Genomic DNA, 25,263 nt, shown 5'->3' on the forward strand with positions numbered 1-25,263 from the left:
AACAAGCCCCAGCTCCTGGAGCCAAGTAATTACAAGCGTATATCAGTTTTCATTAAAAGAAGTTCCTAGCCATTGTGGTTGAAAAGAAAAGCTTTAGAACATGATTCAAGTGAATTTTAAAGGCTCAGGAATTAGAATGCAAATAAAAAGAACCTCCCCAAATTAAATTTTATTTAATCTTGTAATTTTTGAGCAAACCTCTGATTAACTGAGGCCTGACTCATTATTTTTGAATGCTTAGGGTTGACAACAGAGCTGTTATATCATCATGAATTTATACTTCAAATTAATCATGGATAGAAGAGAAGGCAGAAAACATCCCCCCCACACATTCTCCCCTCTTCCAACAAAAACCCTATCCCTCCTGCATAAACAAAGGGAACATTCTTCATTTGAAAATTTGTTGTAAGAGAACCTTCAGCAAAAAAGAGGCAAAATAAATGAATATAGCAGGTCTCAAAATGTAGGCTGTGAAATTAGGGTTGCTAGGTGTCTGGTTTTCAACCGGAACTCTCAGTCAGAAAGGGATCCTGGTAGCTCCGGTCAGCACTGCTGACTGGGCTGTTTGAAGTCCGATCAGCAGTGCAGCATGGCTTAGACAGGCTCCTTGCCTGCCCTGGCTCCGCACAACCCCTGGAAGCGGTCTGCATTTCCCTCCAACTCCCAGGCACAAGTGCGGCCACAGGGGCTCTGCGCGCTGCCCACGGCCTGACTGCCGGCTCCGCAGCTCCCACTGGCCAGGAACCACGGCCAATGGGTGCTAGGAGCGGTGCCTGCAGACAGGGGCAGCGTGCAGAGCCGCCAGGTCGCACTGCCGCCTAGAACTCAGAGAGAAATGATGGCCGCTTCCGGGGCCAACCTGAGGTAAGTGCCACCCAGAGCCTGCACCCTGAACCCCCTCCCACACCCCAACCCCTGCCCCAGCCCTGAGCCCCCTTCTGCACCCAAACTCCCTTCCAGAGCACACACCCCTCCTGCACTCCGAACCCCTCAGCCCCATCCCCACACCAGAGCCCACACCCCCAGCTGGAGCCCTCACCCCCCCACATTCCAACCCCGTGCCCCAGCCCAGAGACCCCCCCTGCACCCTGAACTCTCATTTCTGGCCCCATACCAGAGCCCGCACCTCCCACCCAGAGCCAGTACCCCCCTCCCCCAGCCCAGAGACTCATCCCACACTCCGAAACCCTCATTTCTGGTCCCACCCCAGAGCCCATATCCCCAGTCAGAGCCCTCCTGCACCCCAATCCTCTGCCCAGCCCAGTGAAAATGAATGAGGGTGGGGGAGAGCAAGTGACAGAGAGAGGTAATTGAGTGAGCGTGGGTGGGGCCTCTGAGAAGGGGCGGGGCCTCCGGAAGGGGCGGGGCAGGGAGTGGGGCAAGGGCGTTCGGCTTTCTGCAAATTGGAAAGTTGGCAACTCTATGTGCAGTACTTGCTGATAATCCCCAGCTGGTCTCATAATACTGGCTTTCCTCCTCTCCAGCTGAGAAACTGAATTCAAAGACAGCTGAAAACACATGAAATGCTTTCCTAATATTACTTTTTCATTCAAGAAATTGCTGTAGTTGTAACCAAAATGTTATTAACTGTGAATCGGAGGAGAACTTTTCTTTGTGCTAGCAAACAATCCAATTACAGGAAAGCAGAATTGAAAGGGGGTGTGAAGAGCAAGGTATCACATATTGACAGCCAAGCATAACGACCACTTCTCTATGGCCTACCCATGCTCCACAAATACTTATGCCAATATAGTACTTTCCAACTGCATCAGCCTTCCTCTTGTTTCATGTTCTTGTGAAGGGACAACAGCAAATGCCAATTTCACACACAAGTCTGCTTTTGCAATCATTAAAATAACTTCAGCTAGTCCTTTAATGATCTCTACAGCACTCCGTCATGCAAATATTTCCATGAGTAACCTTACTCACCTTAAAAGTGTTTTCAGAATCTAGCTGCTAGTTGGAAATAATTTGACTAAGCTGTTAACTCACTGCAAAATCAGAATATAATTTTGAAATGTTAGAAAGGTTATTATTTGAAATCCTTTAAAACACTAACATCTGTAAAGTTTTACTTTACACTTAAACTATCAAGACTATTAACAAACACTTACCTTTGTAACAACTCTATAGGTAATGAAAGTCTCAATGGCAGTGATGTGACTTTCAGGATCATCAACAGTAATGAAGAGATCCCTTAATTCTGGCTCATCTTCAAACTTGTACTGGTTTAGCATAGAAGAGGGGGATGTTGGTATCAAAGGACTGAATGAATTTGCCTCAGTCAGTGATGTATCCTATAAATAAATAAGACATTTGAAGACATTCTTATTAACATACAAAGGTGGAGGATTCAGACATCAGAACAATAGCTCTGAAGCAGTGGTGGGCAACTGGCGGCCTGCACAAGGCCCATCCGGGTAATCCGCTGGCTGGCCGCGAGACAGTTTGTTTACATTGCCCGTCCACCCGCAGCTCCCAGTGGCCGCGGTTCGCTGTTCCCGGCCAATGTGGTTGCCCATCACTGCCCTGAAGTGAACAGTTAAGATCGTAAAAGGAAGAGCAGATAAAACTGCGAAAATATACCACAAACACCCTTGTCATCCTCTTATCCTTTTCAGAGGTCAATTCAATGAGTGGTTAAAAAAAAAAAAAAAACAAGAACAAGACTGATGAGAGAAAAGCAGAACACTACATTTGACAACAACATTATTAGCTGAAAAAAGAAGTCACCTACAAATGCCCAAACTAGTTAAACCAAGCGCCCACTGTACTGTACAGGATACTTACCAACCTTATTAAAGTTGTTAGCGGCAGATACCCAAGATTTGAAATCTAAATTCTCTCTTGCAACCTGACCAAGATACCTACCCTCTTTTCCTTTCAGATGTTTTATGAAATGATTATATCCCCTTGTAATTTATTTAAAGATGTTTATTATTAAAGACCTTCAGTACAGTTTTTAACTGAAGAATCTTTGACGATGAAGGATCAGCAGTATAAGAACTATGTATGTTTTTTTTTAAATCCAGTGGTACTAAGGTTATGAATTACATTTATACATACCACAGGACAGAAAAACAGATCTCTCTGGTATGACGATAGTAGCTATTAAAAACAAGCATGTAGCTATGCTATGGTATATAACAGTTTAGGACAAAGATGGAAGGACACTATGCCCTAAAAAAATTTCTCTCCAATTTTAGTTTGAAAGTTTTATTATTCAGAAAGATTTAAGGCAGAAAATCAGGACCTCTTTTTCTTATGCTTGCCAAAGGAAAAAAAAAAAAAAAAAAGAGCCATGGGTGTTTACCAGGTCACAGACTGTCAGCTGGGACCTTAGTTTTAAGCCCCATCTGAAAGACAGCACCTCTACTCACAAAATGACCTCCAACACAATACTGGGGTATCAGTTTAATAAAATGAGCACACCTACTAAATATCCCTTCCATCAAAGTACAAGCCACACATGAGACCATGCTTATGTTAAGAGACCTTAGCCTCATTCAATGCTCAAGCAAACCATTAAGGCTTATGGGGTTCTTATAGCAAAGGGAAAGCATCTAGTCCATATTTTTGAAGTTAGATGTACACTGAGCAGCTTTCTTCAGTAAGTGAGAAGGGTATAAAAACCAAATTTATGACTTCCATTGTCCGGCTATGCTGGAAAACGACAGGAGACAACAAGATGTGGATTAATTAGGCCACAACTTTATTCTTAAATGTCAAGGAGTAACCAGCAGATAGACGCATACAGTTCAGGAATTCTAGAATCATTTATATATATGGGGGGGGGGGGTGAGTGCTGCCAGCACTCCTCCTTTATTCATCCTAGTCCCCAGCCTACCCACTACTGGGACCTCGCCACTCCCACCCCTCAAATGAGGGTTAAGGGGGGGTTATAAAGAGGGGGATTAGTACCCTGCTAAACCAATCATAGGAGCCTTTCCTTTAAAGAATACCTCCCTTAAATTCTTTCCCAGTTCATTCTATCTGATCACTTTATCCCTTCCCTATGGAAAACCTGCACTGGACATCCACCACAAGGAAGTGCCAGCAATTAGCTTGGCAGCCTCCCCCCATGCATCAATAATACCCTCTTTGATATCAGCCAAAAACGTGTCATCTCCCAAGTCTGACAGGTGGACCCCATCCTCCTGCTGCAGCAAGACATTCTGGCCATCCAGCCCATAAAGGGGCCACACACCTTTTCCTAAAAGCCAGACAACGTCCCCCACCACTTAATGTGCAGTGAAGCCATCACCATCAGCAGGAAGAACAAATTTCACACAATGGGTAACTCATAGTTGATAGATTTAACAAGCTGCAGCATCTTAAAGTTGCCAGGCTTTAAAAAAAAATCAAATAAATAAATAAAATAAATAAATAAAAAATCAAATAAACTGGCCAATCACAGTCCTACAAGGGTCTCACTACAAAGCTAGATTCTTCCTCCCCCAGCTTGAGGCAGCTGGCAGCTTTATTCACATTCTCTTGGGACAGTCCAGCACAAATCATAAACTTGTTCTTGATAGCTTTCAGCTCAATCCAACTCTGAGGGTCAGTATTTTCCCCTCCTTAGGAACCTCTCGCTCTTCAGGACAAGAACCATATTTGATGGATTGGTGTATGTCTGTATCAAACTGGGACTTTCAAATTCTCATTTTGAGTATATAACTGTAGCTGCCTAGAGCCATCAAGGACAGACCAATGGCAGCTTATTGTAACACTGGACACCTCCCTGAAAAGCTAACACAAGAGTCATCAACTGTGACAGTCTTCCAAGTAAAGGGTCCAGCCTACGACAGTTCTGCTATAGAGACAAGCCAAGTTTTTCCAATTTGAACTCCAGAGTGGCTAGGACTTACTAACCACCCAACAGGAGTTCTGCTGTTGATCAGTTCATCACCTGACAGAGAGGGCAGAAACATCGTTTAAGATCAGGATCTGCTCTCAGCTCCCACTCCCCTCAAGCCAACCATCCCCAGGTAGCAAAAGGCCTGCAGAAGGCAGAGATACCTACCTCATGACACAATGAGTGGCCTAGGCCTCACCAGAAGGGGTGAACACAGAGGCAGGGGAAGATAACATATACGGTTTTGTTTTTTCCTAAAGATCTGTAACTCTTGTATACTTTAGGAGTAAATGTTACTGTGATTAAGAAACTCCTGTTGCAAAGCCCGTGTTCCTTGCTTTAAGTGCCACCTGGTTCCTGAAGGGTTAATCTGTAAGCCAGAGCACCCACAGCTAGGTGCTAGGGGACCATGCATAAGTGACTGGGGAGGGATGGGAAGTCCCAGCACTGGATTTGGGGCCCAGGGCGGTTGCACTATGGAGTCCCACATCCCAAGGAAGGATGACAGACAGTGACAGCACAACCAGCCTTAGAAACAGTGCCTGGAGTCTGCCCAGAGCCAGGTAGCTTGGAAGCACATGGGATCCAAAGGCTGGGTCCAATTACAACAGACTGGTGATAGTCCACTAGAGGGACTCAGCCAAGTATGAGTTTAAGTGTGTGTCCGGTAGAATGATTTTACTGACTTTACCTAGTCTCTCTCCAGACACTTCTACTCCATTGAAGAGCATATTGCCTTCAAAAGCTGTTTATTTACTCTGGCACCTAATCAGCATTGGTTGGAAGTGTGTGGGAAGAAGTAAGAGTTGTGCTTTTATAGTTGCATAACTCCATTTGGCTAAGTATGGTAACTTACATGCAGAATGAAAGCCATTTCAAAATATGCTAGATCAGGACACTAGCACAAAATGGCCACGTGCTGACACAATACATCACCACAGAAAGGATTTGAGTAACCATGTAGTTGAGAGGGATGTTCAGTTTGTGGGCCTAAAATTAGACCAGCCAGCTGTGTTTTGGTTGGCAAGTTACATTGTCATCACTCAGCCTACTTATAAAAGAACACAGGCAGACTACTCAAGTATGCAACAATTCTGCTGTAGGAATCTAGAAGGAATATTACACATGTGAAAACTCTGTTGTTGACTCACAGGAAAATAAGAAGGGTGAAGGGAAGACAAAGTTATCCACGATTATGAAACAAACAGTATCTTAGATTTATTATTGTAGGGTAGTTTTAATGTTAAAGGCATTGTCAATTTTGGTATGCAAACATATCCTCCTTCAAAATTTGTAGTTTTCTTATTTCATCCTCCTAATGCTTTTTGTTTCAGCTGACTCGCTAAAGTCTTTTTAAAGTCACGTTCTGCCATTACCCAAATATTACAACATGTTGGGACACACAGCAGATGTGCTTACAGCAGGAGCTGCAATCAGAGTCAAGCATCTGGAGCTTGCAGTCTGCCTCACACTACATGCTTGCAGATGTGGAGGAAAAAGAAGCTGCCATTAGAGGCCTCTGCAGATTAAGTGCTTGGGACTAGAGCAGCAAGAAAGAAACCATTGTCAGTGGCCTGATCAACTGTTCTACTAAAAAGGAGTGCTAGTGACAGGCTACTCAAATACCTGGCTTTGTCCATATCAGATGTTTTGGAGATTTGGAAGTTTTCAGTAGCCAGGTATAGGATTTATATAGAACATATGGGAAACAAGTTCAGGAAGATATTGGCAATAAGGAGAAAAATGTAGGTAAACCAGTACTGGGGAGGTTGGGGGCAGGATTCACAAGGAAAAGTAAACATTGGCCTGGGCCTTTATGGTTTTAAGGGTGTGATGTTATCCAATTAAAATATGACCATATAGATCATTGTTGCAACCACTGTTCTATATTTGCAACAAATCTTGTACAAAATGTGGCATGTAAGATGTCTGTGGAAAGGTTATGATTTGCTGAATATAAATTATGCTATTTGTATACATGTATCATTGTTGCATTTGAATTTTTGAGAATTGGCTCTATACCTGTATTTCAAATGTTTGGGGGTAACGCCCACAAGGCAGTTAGCCAGCACATTTTGGAGGGGCTATTCAAACTGAGTAACCCATCAAAAGGACACACAACTCACAATGGACCATGGGAGTCGCCCATCTACACTGAGTGGACGTTGCATTTGAAATATAGGTAACGGCTTCCTGCAATGATTAAGCGAAATCAGGCATGCACAGGTAACTTGCCCATGTGACTCCAAACTCCCATCTTGTCATCTGTAATTTTCCATTAGTTGTGCTGAGGGCTTTATTCGAAACAATTGGTTTCCTTCCACATGGCAGAAGATATAAAAGGCCCTGGAAACCCCTCCATTTTGCTTCTTTTCTGCTCCAGCCTCTGGACTATGAACTTATACTAATGGGAGCATTCTAACCAAGGAATTGAGGACCTTCTAATGATTTGGAAGCAGCCATAGACTTGGCTTAAGCCAACAGTTTATTCCATCATTGCTACAAGCCTGAACCAAAAACTTTGTAATTATTGTATGTATTTGATTCCTTTAAACAATTTTAACTCTCACCTTTCTTTCTTTTTATAAATAAACCTTTTGATTTTAGATACTAAAGGATTGGCATCAGCGTGACTTTGGGGTAAGATCTAAGTTATATACTGACCCGGATGTCTGCCTAGTCCTTTGGGATTAGAAGAACCTTTTATTTGAACAGATTGGTTTTGAAGAACCACTCATCTCTAAGTCTAGTGTTTTTGGTAATACAAGGACAGGAATAAAAGGAAACTGCCTTTATGACTTCTCGTTAGCCAGTGTGGTGAACCAGAAGTTTACTTTTGTTTCTGATTTGGTATATCCTATGGGGGATTAGCCACCAGTCTTGGGGTGTATCTGCCCTACTTCTCAGCAGTTTGTCCTGAATTTGGCATCCTCAGTTGTGACCCACTGAGGCACGGTTACAGTGGCAATTACTGAAGCCATAATTTTTGGTAAGAAGCACCGAGCACTAGTTTTCTTTCATGACATATGGATAAGGGGCTGGTGCTTCTGGCCTTTAGGGGTGAAGAAAGAAGCAGTTGCTGATCCTGAAAGGGAGGGAAAAATCATTTCCTGTGCACTAAGTATATAAAAATAGAGCATGAGAGAAAAGAGCATTTTAATACCCACATCGATGAAGATATAGCTATAAATGAAATACTGTTCTTTGTAGAGGAGTAAGAGAGTGCATACAGCTTGAAAAACCTGTATGTGAATTAGTGATCATACACATTTTGCATCTGATCCACCCCAAGTAATCAAAGACAAACTGGAGAAGTTCCATAAACAGAAAATGAATTTACTTTGTATGTCAGTTTGAAGCTTAGTCAACTTCAGAAACTGAGCTGAATGTTGCCAATTTGTGACTTTGCAATACTTTCTCTTTTTAATGTTTTCTTCTTTGTTGCTGTACAAACAGAAGATTAAGGCCCAGATCAGACAAATATATGTACCAGTGAAGACCCATATGTTCCAATAAATAGGGTTTGCACCAGTGGATCCATTTGTGCGAGTGGTTTGTAAAGTTAACCTATATCTAACTTAAAGATACATTTTCTCTCCAAAAACCAAAGGCCCTGTCATTTCTTTGCCATATTTTCTCAAGGCCTATCTCACTACTTAGATTGTTAAAGTAGCACAATGACTACTGGTATTTTTTCAAGAATATAAATGTTTGTAGGTTATAGATATGGTGGTTTCTATGTGGCATTCCATCAAGATTGTATTTGTTCACAGCTTTCTGCAGGAGGGGACACTTAGAAGAATACTGTTTCAAGTCGGTCCCTTTAAAAAGCCACCAAATAAACAAGCAATTTATATTAAGAATTTAATGTCAGTAAGGAGAAGTTTTATGCATTCATAAAACTGATTAACATCACAGCCAAATGTATGCCTATTGACAAATTCAATGTCTATGCTAGTAACTGCTCAGAGATGTCTCACTTTATTATTTCCTTAGATTACAAACTGAGTGTGTGACATTTGAAAAACTATATTTTTTGTAAATAATTTTTACCAGGACATCCAATTCTAAAAACTCATTGATGCTTCTTATTACAGTCATTTAACTTGATAGTTGTCACAGATAAAAGTTTTGCAAAAAATTTCAGAGGTAGATGTTTTTCTGAATTCCAAGTAAGAATCCTTAATTTCTTTGCATTTCCAACATATACCTTTCACAAAATCACCTCAAATAGAGAAGGTTACTCAGTTCCACATTATGTATTTACATGAAAAGTATCAAACTCCTACAGAAAAATCTTGAACATATACGTAGGGATAGATCTTCAACAGGTTTAAATTGTCACAGATGCTCGATTGACTTCAGCAGATTTCTGGCAGCTTACGCCAGTTGAGGATCTGCCAAGAACTCAGGTGGAAAATTAACCTATTGGGTTCAGTTTATAGATGACTGTTCCAACAACTGGTGAAGAGTAGTGCAAGTTTCAATACATAACAGTATTCCTGAACAGACAGTCAGACCAAATAGATTTTCCAAGCTCTCTCAGATACTGTGGCTGACAGAGATGATTTCTCCAAAGGGGTAGACCTGGGCAGGGATACTGAAGTTTTGAGGGGAGAACATAGTCAAGAATTTGAGTTGGTCAATAACCAAAGTCCTGGCAGCTATGGTCAAAACTATGTCATCCCATTATAGCATGGGGTATCACGTGTATCATGAAATTCAAGAAAGCAGAGGATGAAGGGAAACTGAAGACAACACTTTGATTTGACTTTACCTTACAAGATGGAACAAGTTTCAGCACTCTTTTAACCATTGTAACAGAGGTTAACATAAAAAGGAACAGGTCCTGCACCTTGAATATTACACAATGCCCAATAAGGCTGACAACACTGGGTGCTGGCCTTTGATATTTTCTCTCCAGATACCAGTCAAGGTTCCTATATTAAAGGGACTGAGTCATGGCATGATTAGTAGCACCCTGTTCGCTGATGCTCTCCAGCATGAAGAAGGCCACAGGCTCAGCTATGAGCAATTAAACACTTTCTGTTGGGAATTATGAGCACCTGGGTGGTAGTTACTGGGCTAATGATGTAATTGAAAGGATGTAAGTGGAAGCAAGGGGAAGCTCAGAAGGAAAGCTCAGAGGGTGAGCCTAGGCTGAGGAGTAAGGACTGTGGGGAAGCCCCATCTTGCTCTAAGCCTGTATTATACTGTGATATTTTGCAAGGAAAGAATAAATACACAAGTGGTGAAAAGATAACAACCTGGTGTGTGAGCGACAACATGAACTGGTCAAGCAGTCAACACTGGGTAGTGACAGAGACTCCCTGTGACATGGACAATGTCAGGCTAAACATCCATGTGTTTTTTTTACAAAATAAATGCTTTGTGTTTATATTCTGAATAATACCTTTAGATTAAAGTTAACAATTAAAAAATCTTATTTTTCACCACGTAGCTATTTGGCCTATTTTCATTGCCTAAACTGAATTAAATGAAAAATTAAGTCAATTTCACTTTTAGATACTCATGTACCAGCACAATACAACATTGTTTAGGCTACAAATTCCACAGAAGACTATATGTAAAGAAAAAAAAAATCACAGCTACTTTGCATCTAGTTATTTTTATTGGGAACATTTTATAGATTTTGGAACAGTAAGTTTTCAACAAGTTAAATCTGAAACCAAAATTTGCCTCATAACTACCCCTTTAACAGTAGATATGTAACTACAAGGTATAATTCAGGCCCAGCCAGTTAACAACATAGGTAGTCTGAGAGACTGAAACAAGAAAGCAAGTTGTTTTGGGAAACACGTAAAAGGGCCTGATCCTGCAAAAGAACTGTGTGTGCACAACACCCACTGGCTACAGAAGAAGTTGAAAGTATTAAAAACCTTGCAGGAGACTTTCACTACCATAGAAAATCGGATCCCAAATCTGCATCTTAAGTAAACTGTCTTCCTCACCTATAAACAAAAGCAGTACAAATGTTCAAGACAAAAAAGGGATGCTATGCTTCCAAACATAGTGTGAAATGTTTGTTTTGTTTATAGAAATAAGTTACCACTTTGGATACCTTTTAACAAGTGTTATATTTTCTCTTTGATATGATTAGGGAATACATTTCTGCCACTTGGATTCTTAATAATTATAAAGTTTTTATAGCTATCCTTAAATATTGATTGCAATCCATGTTTTATAACAAGTTTTTTATATAAGGTACCTTATCCCTTTGATAAGCAAGCAGCAGCATAACTAAACTAATTACAACGGACCAGCAGATATAGGGTATATCTACCGAGGGATAAAAGCCGTACGGCATGGCTGTGGCTGGACAAGGCCAGTTGACTTGGACTCCCAGGGCTCAGGCTGCAGGGCTAAAAATTGCAACAGTCAGGCCTGGGTTGGAGCCCGAGCTCTGGGACTCTCCACCCTCGCAGGGTCTTAGAGCTCAGACATCTACACAGCAATTTTTCAGTTCCACAGCCCAAACGCCACCAGCCTGAGTCAGCTGACCTGGGCCAGCCATGGTTTTTTTTATCCCTGGGTAGACATACTCAGAGGCAAATGAGTATTACTTCCTGAATAAATTTCCTAGCTTAGACAGTAAAGCCAAAAGCCAAGATCACACAAATAAAAGTAAAATAACTCTTTAAGTTATGTTTTTGCACTCTTTTGCACTAAATTGTTCAAATGGATTCTCCATTTCTTGATGTCCTCAAATCAGGATTGGGCATCTTTCTGGAAGGTATGCTGTAGTATAACAACTATTGGGCTCACTACAAAGGTAAGCAGTATGGTGTGGTATACAGGAGGTCAGACTAGATGATTTAATGGTCCCTTCTGGCCTTACTTTATTAATATCAAGATTTTTCCTTCAGTACCGTACTATCAAACACATAACTGTTTCATAGTAAATGCGAAGTCTCTACAGTTATCCTTCTAATATAAGGCGGGGTAGCTGTGTTAGTCTGGATCTGTAAAAAGTGACAAAGAGTCCTGTGGCACCTTATTAGACTAACAGACGTATTGGAGCATAAGCCTTTGTAAGTGAATACTCACTTCATTGGATGTATGTATTCACCCATGAAAGCTTATGCTCCAATACATCTGTTAGTCTACAAGGTGCCACAGGACTCTGTCGCTTTCTAACGTATTAATTTCTTCCCAGTCCTCTGTGCCCAGTGCCTAACTGTGTTTACAGAAGCACTGGAAATGTGTGCTCAAGTAAATAAATGTTGAATTACGGTCCAAGTGCTATAGAAGTACGTGTGACATCAATGCCAAATGAGTTTGCACTTAATTAGAGAGACAAGGTTGGTTAGGTAATCTCTTTTATTGGACCAACTTCTGAAAGAGACAAGCTTTCAAGCCACACCGAGCTCTTCTTCAGGATGAAATATTTGCTGCTTCTACCACTATACTATTAGATATTCCACTGTTTCATTTCAGAGAGTTAGCAATCTATTGGGTTTACTTAAGAAGCCTCAGAGGGTAGGTGGTCATCACTCCATATGCTATTTTTGGAGCCTGTTTGCCTTATCAAGACTGGTTCAGTGCATGCTCTATTCTTTACCAAGTTTGAGGGTTTGCTTGAAAAGAGAAGTTAATAATGACAGATCTTGATTTTACCAAATCAGACATAAAACAAATTATTACCATAACTGAGTCATATTTAGTGCACCAACTCACACATCTTCATATAGCAGTTGCAATCTTGGAACAATTAAAGAATACCACGTTAAAGAAAAAGCACTTAATGAGATGGAAGTACAAATAGGCTACCCCTCCCAACATATGTGTCTGCATACACACTAATTATTTCCTCTAGATTTATGTATTATTCTACACTTTAGAACAAGCACTGTATAGCTTTGAAAAACTACAACAACATTTATCAATCAAGTCAAAAATGAATTAATCCATTCTTTATCGTTGTGATATTCAGAATGGACTGAGGTGATTTAAATGACCAAGTGGAAAGCCTCAATTTAAAATCACTGATATTAAATCAACTTTTCCTTTTGTGTTTCAGTTATTTTCTAAAGAAAGGTGCATTCTCATTGATTGATATAACCATTCTAATATGTTGATTTACAACAAGAGAGAGCCTTTACACTCGATTTGGCAAATCTTTTTGCTACCGAGGAGGGTACACTATAACTGTATACATTTATTTAAGGAATAATATGGCCTAATATCTTCAGATTCTTATTAAATTGTACATTTGAGTATGTTAGAAAACAGTGAATGATATATTGCTTATTTACTAGATAATTTACTTTTTGCTCATATTTGAATCAAGCTGCATAAGCATGGTAACTGGAATTTAAGGAAACACACAAAACAGCATATAAAATGTATTTGTATTAAACAAAACAACCTTAAACATTTTATTAAGAGAAGTTCATGTATCAAAACATGTTTCACTTACAATTAAATGATTTATTAAACAGAGGGATTAACTGTAGTCAGTGAAGTAAACTGATTATTTCAGGGCAGTCTGGGAAAGTTTTCAAACATGTCTAAGTGAAAGTGACGAGAGCTTAAGTTCCTGGTCTTGCCTAAATCTTGAAAATGACACAATCTCCTAAATTACTCAGACTGACTTATTTTGCCATATTTATAAAGCTTGACCTCAAAACTTAGACTCAGGGGTAAACATCTAAGTTTTTGACAGAGGCTTATGGATTCAGCATATATACTTTTTATGTAAATGTTTTAAGAGAAGTTTAGGCCTTAACATATTTTGTATTAAATTCAGATTTTATTTTAAACAGGTTTATTTTAAAAAAGAAAAATATAATTTAATCCAAAAAGTCTAATTTAAATAAAAACAATCCAATTTTTAATTAAAAGAAGAATCATCGCTTTTTATCCACCTTGGTGATATTTTACTCATCTGTTTTAAAAAGAAAAAAAGTTATGTACCCAACGTAAGGCAACAAAGAATTTTGCAAGGCCCTACCTAGTCTTACAACTGGAGCCATGCAAGTGGGCACCAAGACGATACAGAGGTAACTGATCGCCGTATTTGGTGTCAGGAAGGAATTTCCCCTCAGATATTAGCGGGGGGGAGGGGGTAGTGCTTGCCTTCCTCTTCAGCATGGGGCCTGGGTCACTTGCAAGTTTAAACTAGTGTAACTGGTGGATTCTCTGTAACTTGAAGTTTTTAAATTATGATTTGAGGACTTCAACAACTCATCCAGAGGCTATGAGTCTATTATAGGAGTGGGTGAGACTATATGATCATGAAAGTCCCCTCTGGCCTTAGTCTATGAGTATAACTCATACGAATCCAAATTCAAGATCAGGGCCCAAAAGCCAAGGAATTAGGCCCTGAACCTACAAACACTTAAACGTGCACTTAACTATCACTATTGCCAACATCAAGAATTCAAATATTATGAGTTAGACCTCAGAAATTATCAGAATGGGTTAAAAGATTTTGTTTGTTTTTAACTGAGTTCATTTTATTTTCTGGCTTCTAAACTTCCACCATAGAATCATAGAAGATTAGGGTTGGAAGACACCTCAAGAGGTCATCTAGTCCATTGGTTTTCAAACGTTTTTTCTGGTGACCCAGTTGAAGAAAATTCTTGATGCCTGTGACCCAACAGAGCTGGGGATGAGGGGTTTGGAATGAGGGAGGGGGCTCTGGGCTGGGGCAGGGGTTGGGATGCAGGGTTGGGGCATGGGCTTATGTTGGGTGGCTCCCGGTCAGTGGCGCAGCTGGGGTGCTAAGGCAGGCTTCATGCCTGTCCTGGCACCACGGACCATGCTGTGCCCCAAAAGCGGCCAGCAGCAGGTCCAGCTTCTAGGCTTCTGGGGTGCAGCAGCCAGCAGCAGGTCTGGCTTCTGGCCGCTTCCGGGGCGCAATGCAGTGTCAGAACTGCTAGCATCGATGATGGGACTTTTAACCGTCCAGTCGGCAGTGCTGACCAAAGCCGCCGCGACTCAGTGCCTTCCATTCCATGACCCAGTATTGGGTCGCCACCTGCAGTTTGAAAACCACTGATCTAGTCCACCCCCCTGCTCAAAGCAGGGCCAATCCCCATTAAATCATCCCAGCCAGGTGTCAAGTCATGACTCAAGTCATGTTTCCACATTTTTTTCCTGGAACCATGAGGGCTAGAAACTTGTTTTAAATAAACAGTGAGATTTTCGACTTCAGGAGCTGTGGTGTTAAGAAAACAAACAATCACAAGATTCATGATAGTTCAGAAACTACTTCCATGAATGTAGTTAATCATATGTGTGAATGTTTGCACAATATGGGTCCTATAACAAGTTCCAGACACTAATCATTTTGTCCCCTCCTCTATTAAAGTACGTGTAAATTTAAATGATACCTATTCTCCATGTGATTTACATACACAACAATGGTACACACACTCAAACTGTTTTGAATAAACTCAAGTTTGAAACTTGTGTACTGGTGAGTATATTTCAATATACACTGTATATAAACCATGCCTGTAGATTAAATATTTAGATATTATATTTGTTATGTATTTTATTGGTACACATGACACATTACTTTAAATTTCAAGGATTGTACTTAAAGATAATAACTAGGGCTTTGATAATGCAATAAGATGTACACAGACAGGCCTCTGCCCCCACTTTAGGACTATGTAGGGAAACTCGCACTGACCTGTGCACATCACACTGCAAGACTGAGGTTCTAGGTCAGCTGCCTGTACAATAACAGAATTGTGTTTGCACCCACAGACAAATTTACCAAACAATTTTACCTAGGTGTTTAATAATGAAAACAAATGCCAATAATTGTTTACTGAGGGAAAACTGCTGAGAGAGTCAGAACACAGACGTCCAATATCCAAAATTACCATAATAGCTTCTCTAGTACAAAAAGCATAACAGCTGGGGATACTTTGATCTTACAGCTGTCCAACGCCTATTACTGGCATAAACTGAATAGAAACTTAAAAGTTAGCAACTTTTATTTAAAAACGCATCCTAAAACTATTACAGTACTTAATGGATGGTGAACCCCCATTGGGAAAAAACCAAACACCTCTATGCATGCCAGAGAACCATTAAATGCAAATTCCTGGGGAGGAGGCACCTATCTCCTTGTTTTTAAATGGTTATTTGAAACATGAGTGGAAAACAACAGCTGCCTACAAGAATTAGAACAATACATGCACATCAACTGCTTGTCTTTCCTTTTTCTACTCAGTACAATCCCTATTTTCGGCTCTTTAAAACAAAGCAGATGGTGACGTCTCAGGGTAATGTGTGTGCAACGCTTTGAAGGGGAAGAGTGCTAGTTCTCTGCCAAGCTTTATTGCCATTGCCTAGAGCAATTAACAACCTGCAGGACCGTGCCCAGGTAGCAGAGGTCACTGTACCTGGATTGTTGCTCCGACTACACGGCCACGGGAACCTGCAGACAAGGGCAAGATTGGGGTTCCCGGGCCATGACTCCCCGCCCCGCATCAGGGTGATGGGGGGGTCACGCTAGGGCAGCGCAGGGCCGCCCCCGCTGCGGGGTGTCTGCACTGTGCAGGCTGCCCCATCCCCAAGTGCAGGGGGCGAGGAGACGGGCAGCGCCAGGGCCATGGGCGGGGGAGCCCGTCACATCGCCGCCGCCCCGGAGACAAGCCCTGGCGGCACCACAGACGGGGCAGCGCCCGGGGCAAAGTGCAGCGCGGGCAGGAGGGCGCGGGGCGGGCAGGGACGGGCACCTCTCCCTCCCCCACGGCTCCAGCCCGGCCCGGGCGGGCGGGGGGCTCGGGCTGCTCGGCGGGGAGCGGGGCCCCGGGCCGTACCTTGCTGAACACCTCCAGGTCCTCCTCGTCGTCGTCAACGCCCAGCTCCGCCGGGGGGGCGGGGGGCGGCGGGGCCCGCGCTGCGCCGGGGGGGCCCGGCCGGGGCGCAGCGGCAGCAGCTCCTCCCGCCGCCAGGGGAGCCGGAGAGCGGCGGCCCCGGTACCCTGGTCTCAGCCTCCATCCCTCGGTGGCAGCCCGGCCGGCGGCCCTGCGATTGGCTGCCGGAGCCCGCCCGCCCGCCGCACGCCCAGTGCGCAGGCCTGGAAGCGGCGGCGGCGGCCGGGCCCGGAGCAGGGGAGCCGGGCCCGGGAGGAGGAGACGTTCCGCGGAAATAGGAGCGCAGGGCGGGGCGAGCAGAGCTGCCGCGGGTGCGCTTTGCACGCTGGCGGCCCCGCGCTGCTGCTGGCTGGGGGAGGCGGAGGGAAGTAGCTCCCCCCACCCGGGCTGGGCTGCAATCCGGGAGCCCGCAGGCGGCAGGGCTCCCCGAGGGGAGGGTGGGGAGCAGCCCGCCGCCCTAGCAGCGGGCTAGGCCGCTCCCAGCCTCTGGCGGCTGGGCACTCCAGCAGTCATGAGCCTGAAGCATCTCGGCAAGGGCTGAATGCACCAGGCACCAAGCCAACCGGGGGGCAGGGGAAAGTATAGCCCAAAAGCCGCTAGAAAGCCCAAGTGCTATCAAGCCTTACTGAAGAAGCGCGCGGTGTAAACTTAAAAGCTCGTCTCACCGCCAGCCATTTCTCACGTGCTTTTATGTGCAAACAGCCTGAAAATACCACGTTCGTTCTGTAGTTTATTGATAAATGTAGCTAATGTTGCATGTTTGGTCCAAGCAGTTAGCTAATAGTTGGGGTCTTGTTAGGGCTGTTTCCGTGAGGAGGAAAAATTGATGCTGCAAGTGGAGGAGGGAGGTTGGTGTGATTTGGTTTATTTACAAAAAATGTAAACACAAAGTCATGTTTCCCAAATCACCAGTAGAAACAAACATCAGCAGGCATCTTCTTTGCTCAACAATCCCCAAGTGTGCTTCTCAGGGAGCGCAATGTCTACCAAGCCCTATTTCTTTTTTCATCTCAGCATCACACTCACATCTGCTTCTCTGGCTTTCTGCCACTAACACAAACAGGGTGGAAAACCATTGCCAATATTCTTTGCCGTGTTTGCAATTTTAAAAAATACCCTTATCCCACATGGTTTAGCTGTGACCTGCCACGTGCCTTGGGCAATCCCTCTATTGTTTGAAGCGGTATGTGAAGGGGCTTAATTGCTCTTCCCAATGAGCCTGAAAGAGAGTACTTGGCACAGTCACTTGACTTTAGGAGGTCAGGAGTTCTTTGGATCAAAGACTCACTTGACAGCAGCCAGCCATCACCACTTTTCAATATAGCAATGTATTACATTATTATAGGCATGTATTATATTATTATGTACAGGGGGGTGAGGGATAGCTCAATGGTTTGAGCATTGGCCTGCTAAACCCACAGTTGTGAGTTTAATCCTTAAGGGGGCCATTTAGAGATCAACAAAAATCTGTCAGGGACAGTACTTGGCCCTGCTGTGAAAGCAGGGGACTGGACTCAATGACTTTTCAAGGTCCCTTCCAGTTCTATGAGATAGGTCTATATCCATATTTACACCCAAAGAAGGATGTTAACATGAAGGTTACAAAGTCCAGCCCTCAAAAATTAGAAAATGCCAGTATTAAGGTTACTTATGCAATCTTAATTCAGGGACCTTTTGTTCATACGTTACGTTATAGTCTTTAATTACATACTGCTTTTCCACAGGTCCCTTGCCTCATTCAATGCACAGGTTGGATGGTGCTTTGGGAATGAATCAGGGTTGTATTGAGAAGGCCATTACCTATAGAACCCCTACCTCGTGTTGCACTTGTTAGAAGGTCTGAAATGAATAAGACAGAGAACCACAGGAAAAGAAAGGATGGTCTCAAGGTTAAGGAAGTTGAATGCTGCCCTGTAGAATTGGATTCTCTCTCTCTCTTTGCTACAGGATTTCTATATGATGCTATAAGGAAAGGCACTTAAACCAAATTTCACTGCTGGCCACAAGCCACTAATTGCATGTGACTCATTTTCTGGATGCCCAGACACTTGGGCCAGATTTATAGAAGTCCTGAGTACTAACAACTGCAATTGAAAAGTGGAGTGGATTGGAGCTGTGTTTTGAACACATGAAGTGCTGTAAAAAGGTGAAGTACTCTAAAATTAGGCCCTAGATATCTCAAGTTATGTACCCCAAATTAGTAGATAATTTTCACTGTTTTTGCCTTAACACTCATGTGCCTCAGCTATAAAATGGGAATAATAATACCACCTGATCTGATGGGTGTTGGGGAGATAATTTATTCATATGTGATGCACTCAGATATGATGGGGAGAGTACCATAGGAAAGCCCATGAGGAAATTAATAATTCCATATTCAGTACTGTGTATTAAATATTATCTTGATCCACAGTCAATGAAAAGAATAAAAATAAACATAGAATAATACTAATTCACTCAGTGAGGTGGGGTCTGTGGAAAAACATCTTGTAATTGGAGACTATCATAATGCAGACTCACCCTTAATTCTGGCATTTCCTGATTTTTTATGGCTTTACATTGCAGTCTTAACCATGTTGTTTTAATGTAGTTTTTAATGTAATTTCCTATTTAAAATAAACAAATGGTTAAAAAACCCACAGAAATTCTACCAGGTGGAAACATATTGACCCTCAGCTTGGGTCATGAACAGAGTTCAAACGTTTATACTCTCAGCATAGACCTCTTGAGAGAGACAGAGAAATAACTGATAGTAGTAGTAGGTGGTTGTCCTCTGTGGAACAACCACTAGAAGGGGATGAGACACATTTTTTTTCCGGGGGTTTCACAACTGTTTGCTGACAGCAGAGAAATGTAGAGTGTCAGGACTCGTGGGTTCAGTTCCAGGTTCTGGAGGGGAGTATAGCTGCCCTAGGGCTGCTCCCCTTCCAGTCTGCTCCCCATCTTGTGGCTCTTGCCCCTCTGCTCCTACCCAGACCCCAAGAGCTCCTTCCCTTATGTTATTATCCAACATCCCCCAACCCAGCTACTGACTAAAGTTGGCTAATGTAAGCAAGATGTTGGAACATTCCATCTTATTCTTCTCAACCTGCATCAATGATAAGTTATAGCTAGTCTATCATCTATTCATTTCTCTTTAATATGAGTGGTAGGTGAGTTTTCTTTCTTCTTCAGTTTTCTTTGCACTGGTGTAGAATACATTGTACTGTGCCACATCCTGTATGTCTTTTGTACAGAGAAAGTACCTACATGCTGTAATTTCTAATTTGTTTATATTCAGAGATTATGCTGTAAAACAATATCAAAAAAACAATAAAAATAAAGAATTCCAGGCACAACACATCAGCAGTTGAGAAGCCTAATAAACTAGGGGACAGTCAATCAGTGAGAGTATAAAACTGATATAAAGTAGTCTCAAATACTAAAGCTATCATGTGTATCATTCCAATTTTTCAAAGTTTTACCAGTCCCCTTGGTTCTTTATTTCTCTTTGACAGAAATTTCACAAGATATTTTAATTGGATTTTTTTGTATTATAGCTTTTTTATTATCTCATTAATCAAGTTTAGCAAGACATTATATTTTAAAATTCCTGACTGATAGTGTTTATCTTTCTAGATTTTATCTATATTTGAAGTACATTCAGTGAGGAAAAAGTATTCATTGAACTTCACTTGAGGAAATTGTACTCTCCCTGTACTTAAAACAGTTGTTTGAATTTTAATTATCATTTTAATCACTGATAAAAATCCAGAAGGCATGCTAGCATTGCTGGCTCCAGGCCTGCTGTGATTCCTCAAAAAAGGGTCACAGAATAAGGAGTAAAAATGAATTTAGAGCAGTATCAACTTCGCAGATGTTACCACTGGTATTTCCTCTGGATTCAGATGGGAGCCTGTTAGGTAGAGCAGCAGTTCCCTGGCTCCGTCGCAACCCATGCAGGCCCAGCCAGAGTTTGTGGGAAGGAGCTTCTACAGAGGAGGGAGGAGTATGCTGCAAGTTTGCTATCCTTCTAACTTTGTAGGCTGAGTGATTGTATTATTCAGATATACTCTAGATAGCATAAACAGAGAACTGCATTCAGCAGAGAGGATTTATGAGTTTAAAACACATCTCTGTGGATCTTTATTCTTCATCAGTCCAAACTATTCAGTGCATTTGCAAAGACCCATTTTCAGTAGGCTCCGTGTGTTCCTCAAGTACCTGGGACCTTCATGTTTAATTTAAGGCCACAAATTCCCACTGTGAACATTGTGGAATCAGCTTTTGGAAACATTTTCAGCAAGATGGTATCATAGCTGCCAGGAAGAATTCAGAATGCCAGAATTACTTGTTGTGACCCTACGCCCCATATTCTTCATAGAGATATGCTTATGATATGAATATGGCATAACTAAGATATGTTTTATGCAAGATGGGTCATGTGAGGTATCATTGGAAAGATTATGATTTACTGAATATAATTATCCAATTTGTATGCATGTGTCATTTCTGCATCTGAAGTTAGAAACATTGACTATGTAATAATTACAACTGTGTTTTCACCTGGGGAATGCGCACCAGACAGTATGCAAACAGCCTGGATGGGCCATTAGGAAGGACAATAGGACTTTGATGATACTAATCTCCCTCTTTCTTGAGATGTTTCCTGGGATGCTGCCTTGACACTGCAGGGTCATGTTATCACGTCACATGGTACCAGATACCATCTTGAAATGCTGGTATTTTTCCATAGGACGAGGGTGGGGGTCAAACTAGGAAACAAAGGATTCCCGCCATATGTAAATCCTATATATGGTTGGGGAGTGAGTTAATCTTGGTTCTTCTCCATTGCCTCCTCTCCCAAGAAGGAAGACTGCTGAAAACACCTGAAGAAACAAAGGAACTGAGCTGGGGTGGGGCAGGGCTGAGCCCAGGCTGGGAATGGTGTCTGGCCCGTGAAGGATGTACCTGGAGTGTTAAGCTGCAAGCAAGAACTGTTTGTCCACAAAGAAATTCTGCAACCTGATTAAAACAACATTTAGGGTGAGAAATTATTTGTAGCCAGTTTTCTGTAGTTTATTAAGCTTAGTTTGCATGTTTTGTTTTATTTGCTCAGTGATCTGCTTTGCTCTGTTTGCTATCCCTTATAATCACTTAAAATTTACCTTTTGTAGTTAATAAACTTGTTTTTTGTTTATTCTAAAACCCAGTTTGTGGAAATCTTAACTGGGAGGGGGAAGCTGTTCATATTCACACTGAGGAAGGGAGCGAATTTCATGAGCTTATGCCATGTAGATCTCTATATAGTGCAATACAATATAATTTTGGGTTTACACTCCAGACAGTGTGTGCACCAGAGTGCTGGGCAATTCCCTGAGCTGAGTCTTCACACACACAGCTGATTGTAGACAATACATTAGGTGGCACCCTGGAACAGAGGTCCAACCCATCACACTTGTATTTTAAATTAAAGTTCTGAATAATTTGTGTTAAATATGTACTTTGTTCAATGCAAATTTTGTATCCAGCATTTTCTCTTATACCACCAAAGTGATTTTAGATGTGCTGCTGAAAGGGCCAACCTTATATCTACATCTGTGTAGTTTCTGTATAGTTTTTCTTTGTCAACCTGGAATCTTGTTTTTCTCCTATTAAGTATGCATCCTACCTCAAGTGATTAATAAATGCCTCAGACATTCCCCCTCAATTGCTTGAAAATTAAAAAATGTTCTCCCTTTGTGGGGGAAGGGAATCACACCCCCTTCCTAGGCCTAGAGATAGTAAAAAAGAGATGGAGTCTTAGGAAGCAATAAGAAATGGCTATGCAGAGGGGAATCGCCAAAGAAATAGAACACCTAAAAGATGTTCATCCAACAAAAGGACAATAAATCAGACTTATTTTCATGTCATGAATAATATTATTTCTGTGTATTTAGAAATATATATTTATGCTTTGAGAAAAGATACTCAACAGTATTTTAAAATCAATGTTAATATTTTGTAATATATATAGGTTTCTTAATTGCTGTAATGGCACTGTGAAATGTCCAATATCTTCAGGTCCTCCTATCCCTGAACACAGTAGAATGCATATGTGATTACTGAACCAGCCATACCTACTCCTTTTATTTGTTCACCAGCAAAACTATTTTGTATAGCAATATTGTCAATATCACTCCTACTTGCATTTTTCTCCCAGCTGAAATGGAGTTCATGCCAGCTAGTAATCCCTTCCAGAGTTTTTGAACAAATTAAATTTACAAACATCCAAGCAGAACCAAACTATTCCTTCTTTTTCATGTGCTGGCTGCACATGATCCCTTTAGGCCACAATACCACTTTGAATACTTAATGTTGACTTGTCAGGTTTCACTGACTGTTCAGGTATACAGGCAGGGTTAAATCTTGTTTTATTTTATCTGCTTTCTAACCAGGAATAGGGGGCTATAGAGGGATCAAATTGTTTCACTCTCTTCCACTGCTGAACTGCAAATAATAAGCATATTAGTAAATCTGTTGACATTCAGCACCTTTCAGATGAGAAAATGTCCCTAGATTTGAAATACATTCAGAAGTGGAATTCTTGTCCGGGATCTATATAGTTCAAACAAAAGTCATTATGTTTTCACCAACAGCTATTGCAGGGGATTAAGACCTGACCTTTATATCGTGATATTTATTACGGCCAATTCCATCTGAGGTTTCAAAACAAAGTTATTTGGACTCAGTTCTCAAACTAAAACGAGTGGGATAGTTGAAGCTCTCTATCAAGTTGTCAGCATGCTCAGATTTTGAACTACCAATTATGTTTGAGTAGAAGGATAACCATTCAACTCTTTATTATTATTAAAATTGGTTTAAGATCAGAAGGTTCTTTAACTGGGTCACTATAAAACAGCTAACCTGTCAGGCAATGGGTAACTTCAAGGTTTGTTTGTTTTTCATGTTTTATTTTTCATTTTTCAATTTATACAAGAAAAAACATTAACAGACAGCCTGCATTTTTCTTACTGCCTGAGGGAAATTATAATGCATTGCAGCATAATCATGTTATCTGTTTTATAGCTGCAGATCATTTTTATGACATTGTAGATGTTTAAAGCCTTTGTTGAATCAATATCTCGAAGCTTGCCATCCTTTTAAGTTATGTGACGCTGCCAAATTTTAGACATGAAAGTATTCCAGGTAAAACGTTATTGGGTTCTATAATTTTAACAAGATCTAAAAACAGTTTCCAAGCTCACTGGAACTGAAAACATTGATTTTTATAATGGTTTACACTTTTGTCAAATGGAGTCCATCCATTTAAATCCAACATCTGCTCTGCTGCTGAAGGAACAGTTTCTTGTTTTCCATGTAATTGCAATTCTCCTCATTTTTTGATGAATACTATGTTTCGTAATCTATACATTCAATCATGAAATATAATGTTGTCCTCCAGTCCAGAAAGTACAAAGATATTAGATAACAATTTTAATACTTAAATGGTTTATACAATGTACTTGATTCAGATTACAATATGTATACAGACACATGAAAGAGTTCCTTCTTGCTTTTTTACGTGTTAGAGACATCACTGTTTATGTTATAAACTGTTGCAGTGGGATGTAGATATGTCCCATGATAGCATCCTACAATCTAATATTTGAGTAATTTCAAACACCTGATTCATGAGCTTAAGCACTATGTTCTTATAGTACAACTGTAGTAGGTGTCAGGGTATTTTTAGTCTGCACACAATGTAGCTCAACCATTTAAGTAAAATGAAAGAGCTTTGAATACTGTAGCTCAATTTAACACATATAACTAGGCTCTAGTTAGTCCAGTTTGCTACAGCATGAAAAAGAAGACCCCAAAAGATATTATTATTATTATTATTTATTTGGACATGTTTATTGGTATTAATCCCCAAGCACATGAGTTCTTGTATCTGTAATGAAATGATGAAACAGCAAAATACAAGACTTTGTACCTCAGTTCCAGTAAAGCACCCCACACCTTGCAGCCACACTCATTCCATAACAAAATCTTCCAGCCAAACTAAAAATTGTGAACAGATTACAAATTAAGTCTTATACTGGGCCCTTAGTTCCAGGGAAACACTGGAGAAAACAGGTTCTGGAGGTGTAGGCCCTCCACCAAGAATGCTCTACCATCAGCTAAGGGGAGTTTAACAAGAGATACTGACAGTGAGAGCAACCTGCTGTTCCTACAATAAGAAAATAGGCAGTTTCTGAGATAACTGGTTTCCAGGCCATTTAGTGCTTTTCAGAGCATAACCACTACCTTGAATTGCACTCTGAAATGAAAATGTAGGCAGAGTATGAGAGTGGAGAACAGGTGTTATGTGCTTACAGTGTCTCACCCCTCACTCAAAAGTGAGGCTGCTGTATTCTACTAACTGAAGCCTTTAGGAATTTTTAGACGTGCATTGCAGATACAGTTGGTTTGGAACACTAGAGAGAAAGGATGGCCTCTGGGTAAGGCCTTGGAGTGGGGCTGCATTCAGTTCCTATCTCTGCTACAAACTCCCTGTATGACCTTGCACAAATCACTTAGGGCTTG

General features: G+C 41.4%; 1 protein-coding gene and 1 long non-coding RNA gene across 2 annotated transcripts in view; one reads left to right on the top strand and one right to left on the bottom strand.

The window, feature by feature from the left end:
• SNX7 (sorting nexin 7) overlaps nt 1-16,855 on the bottom strand; it is a 56,569-nt gene extending 39,714 nt beyond the window's left edge. Inside the window, 3 exon segments of the mRNA XM_039485899.1 lie at nt 2,115-2,297; nt 16,660-16,786; nt 16,788-16,855. Of these exon segments, the coding sequence (XP_039341833.1) occupies nt 2,115-2,297; nt 16,660-16,786; nt 16,788-16,840 (363 nt within the window). The 5' untranslated portion in view covers nt 16,841-16,855.
• Nucleotides 1-25,263, top strand: part of LOC120370761 — a 71,619-nt gene that overhangs the window by 29,998 nt on the left and 16,358 nt on the right. The window contains exon 2 of the long non-coding RNA XR_005583914.1: nt 21,564-21,741. This is a non-coding gene — a long non-coding RNA (uncharacterized LOC120370761). The remainder of the gene's footprint in view (nt 1-21,563; nt 21,742-25,263) is intronic.

Source organism: Mauremys reevesii, linkage group 8 (genome assembly GCF_016161935.1).
Source record: "Mauremys reevesii isolate NIE-2019 linkage group 8, ASM1616193v1, whole genome shotgun sequence".
Lineage (NCBI taxonomy): Eukaryota > Metazoa > Chordata > Testudines > Geoemydidae > Mauremys > Mauremys reevesii.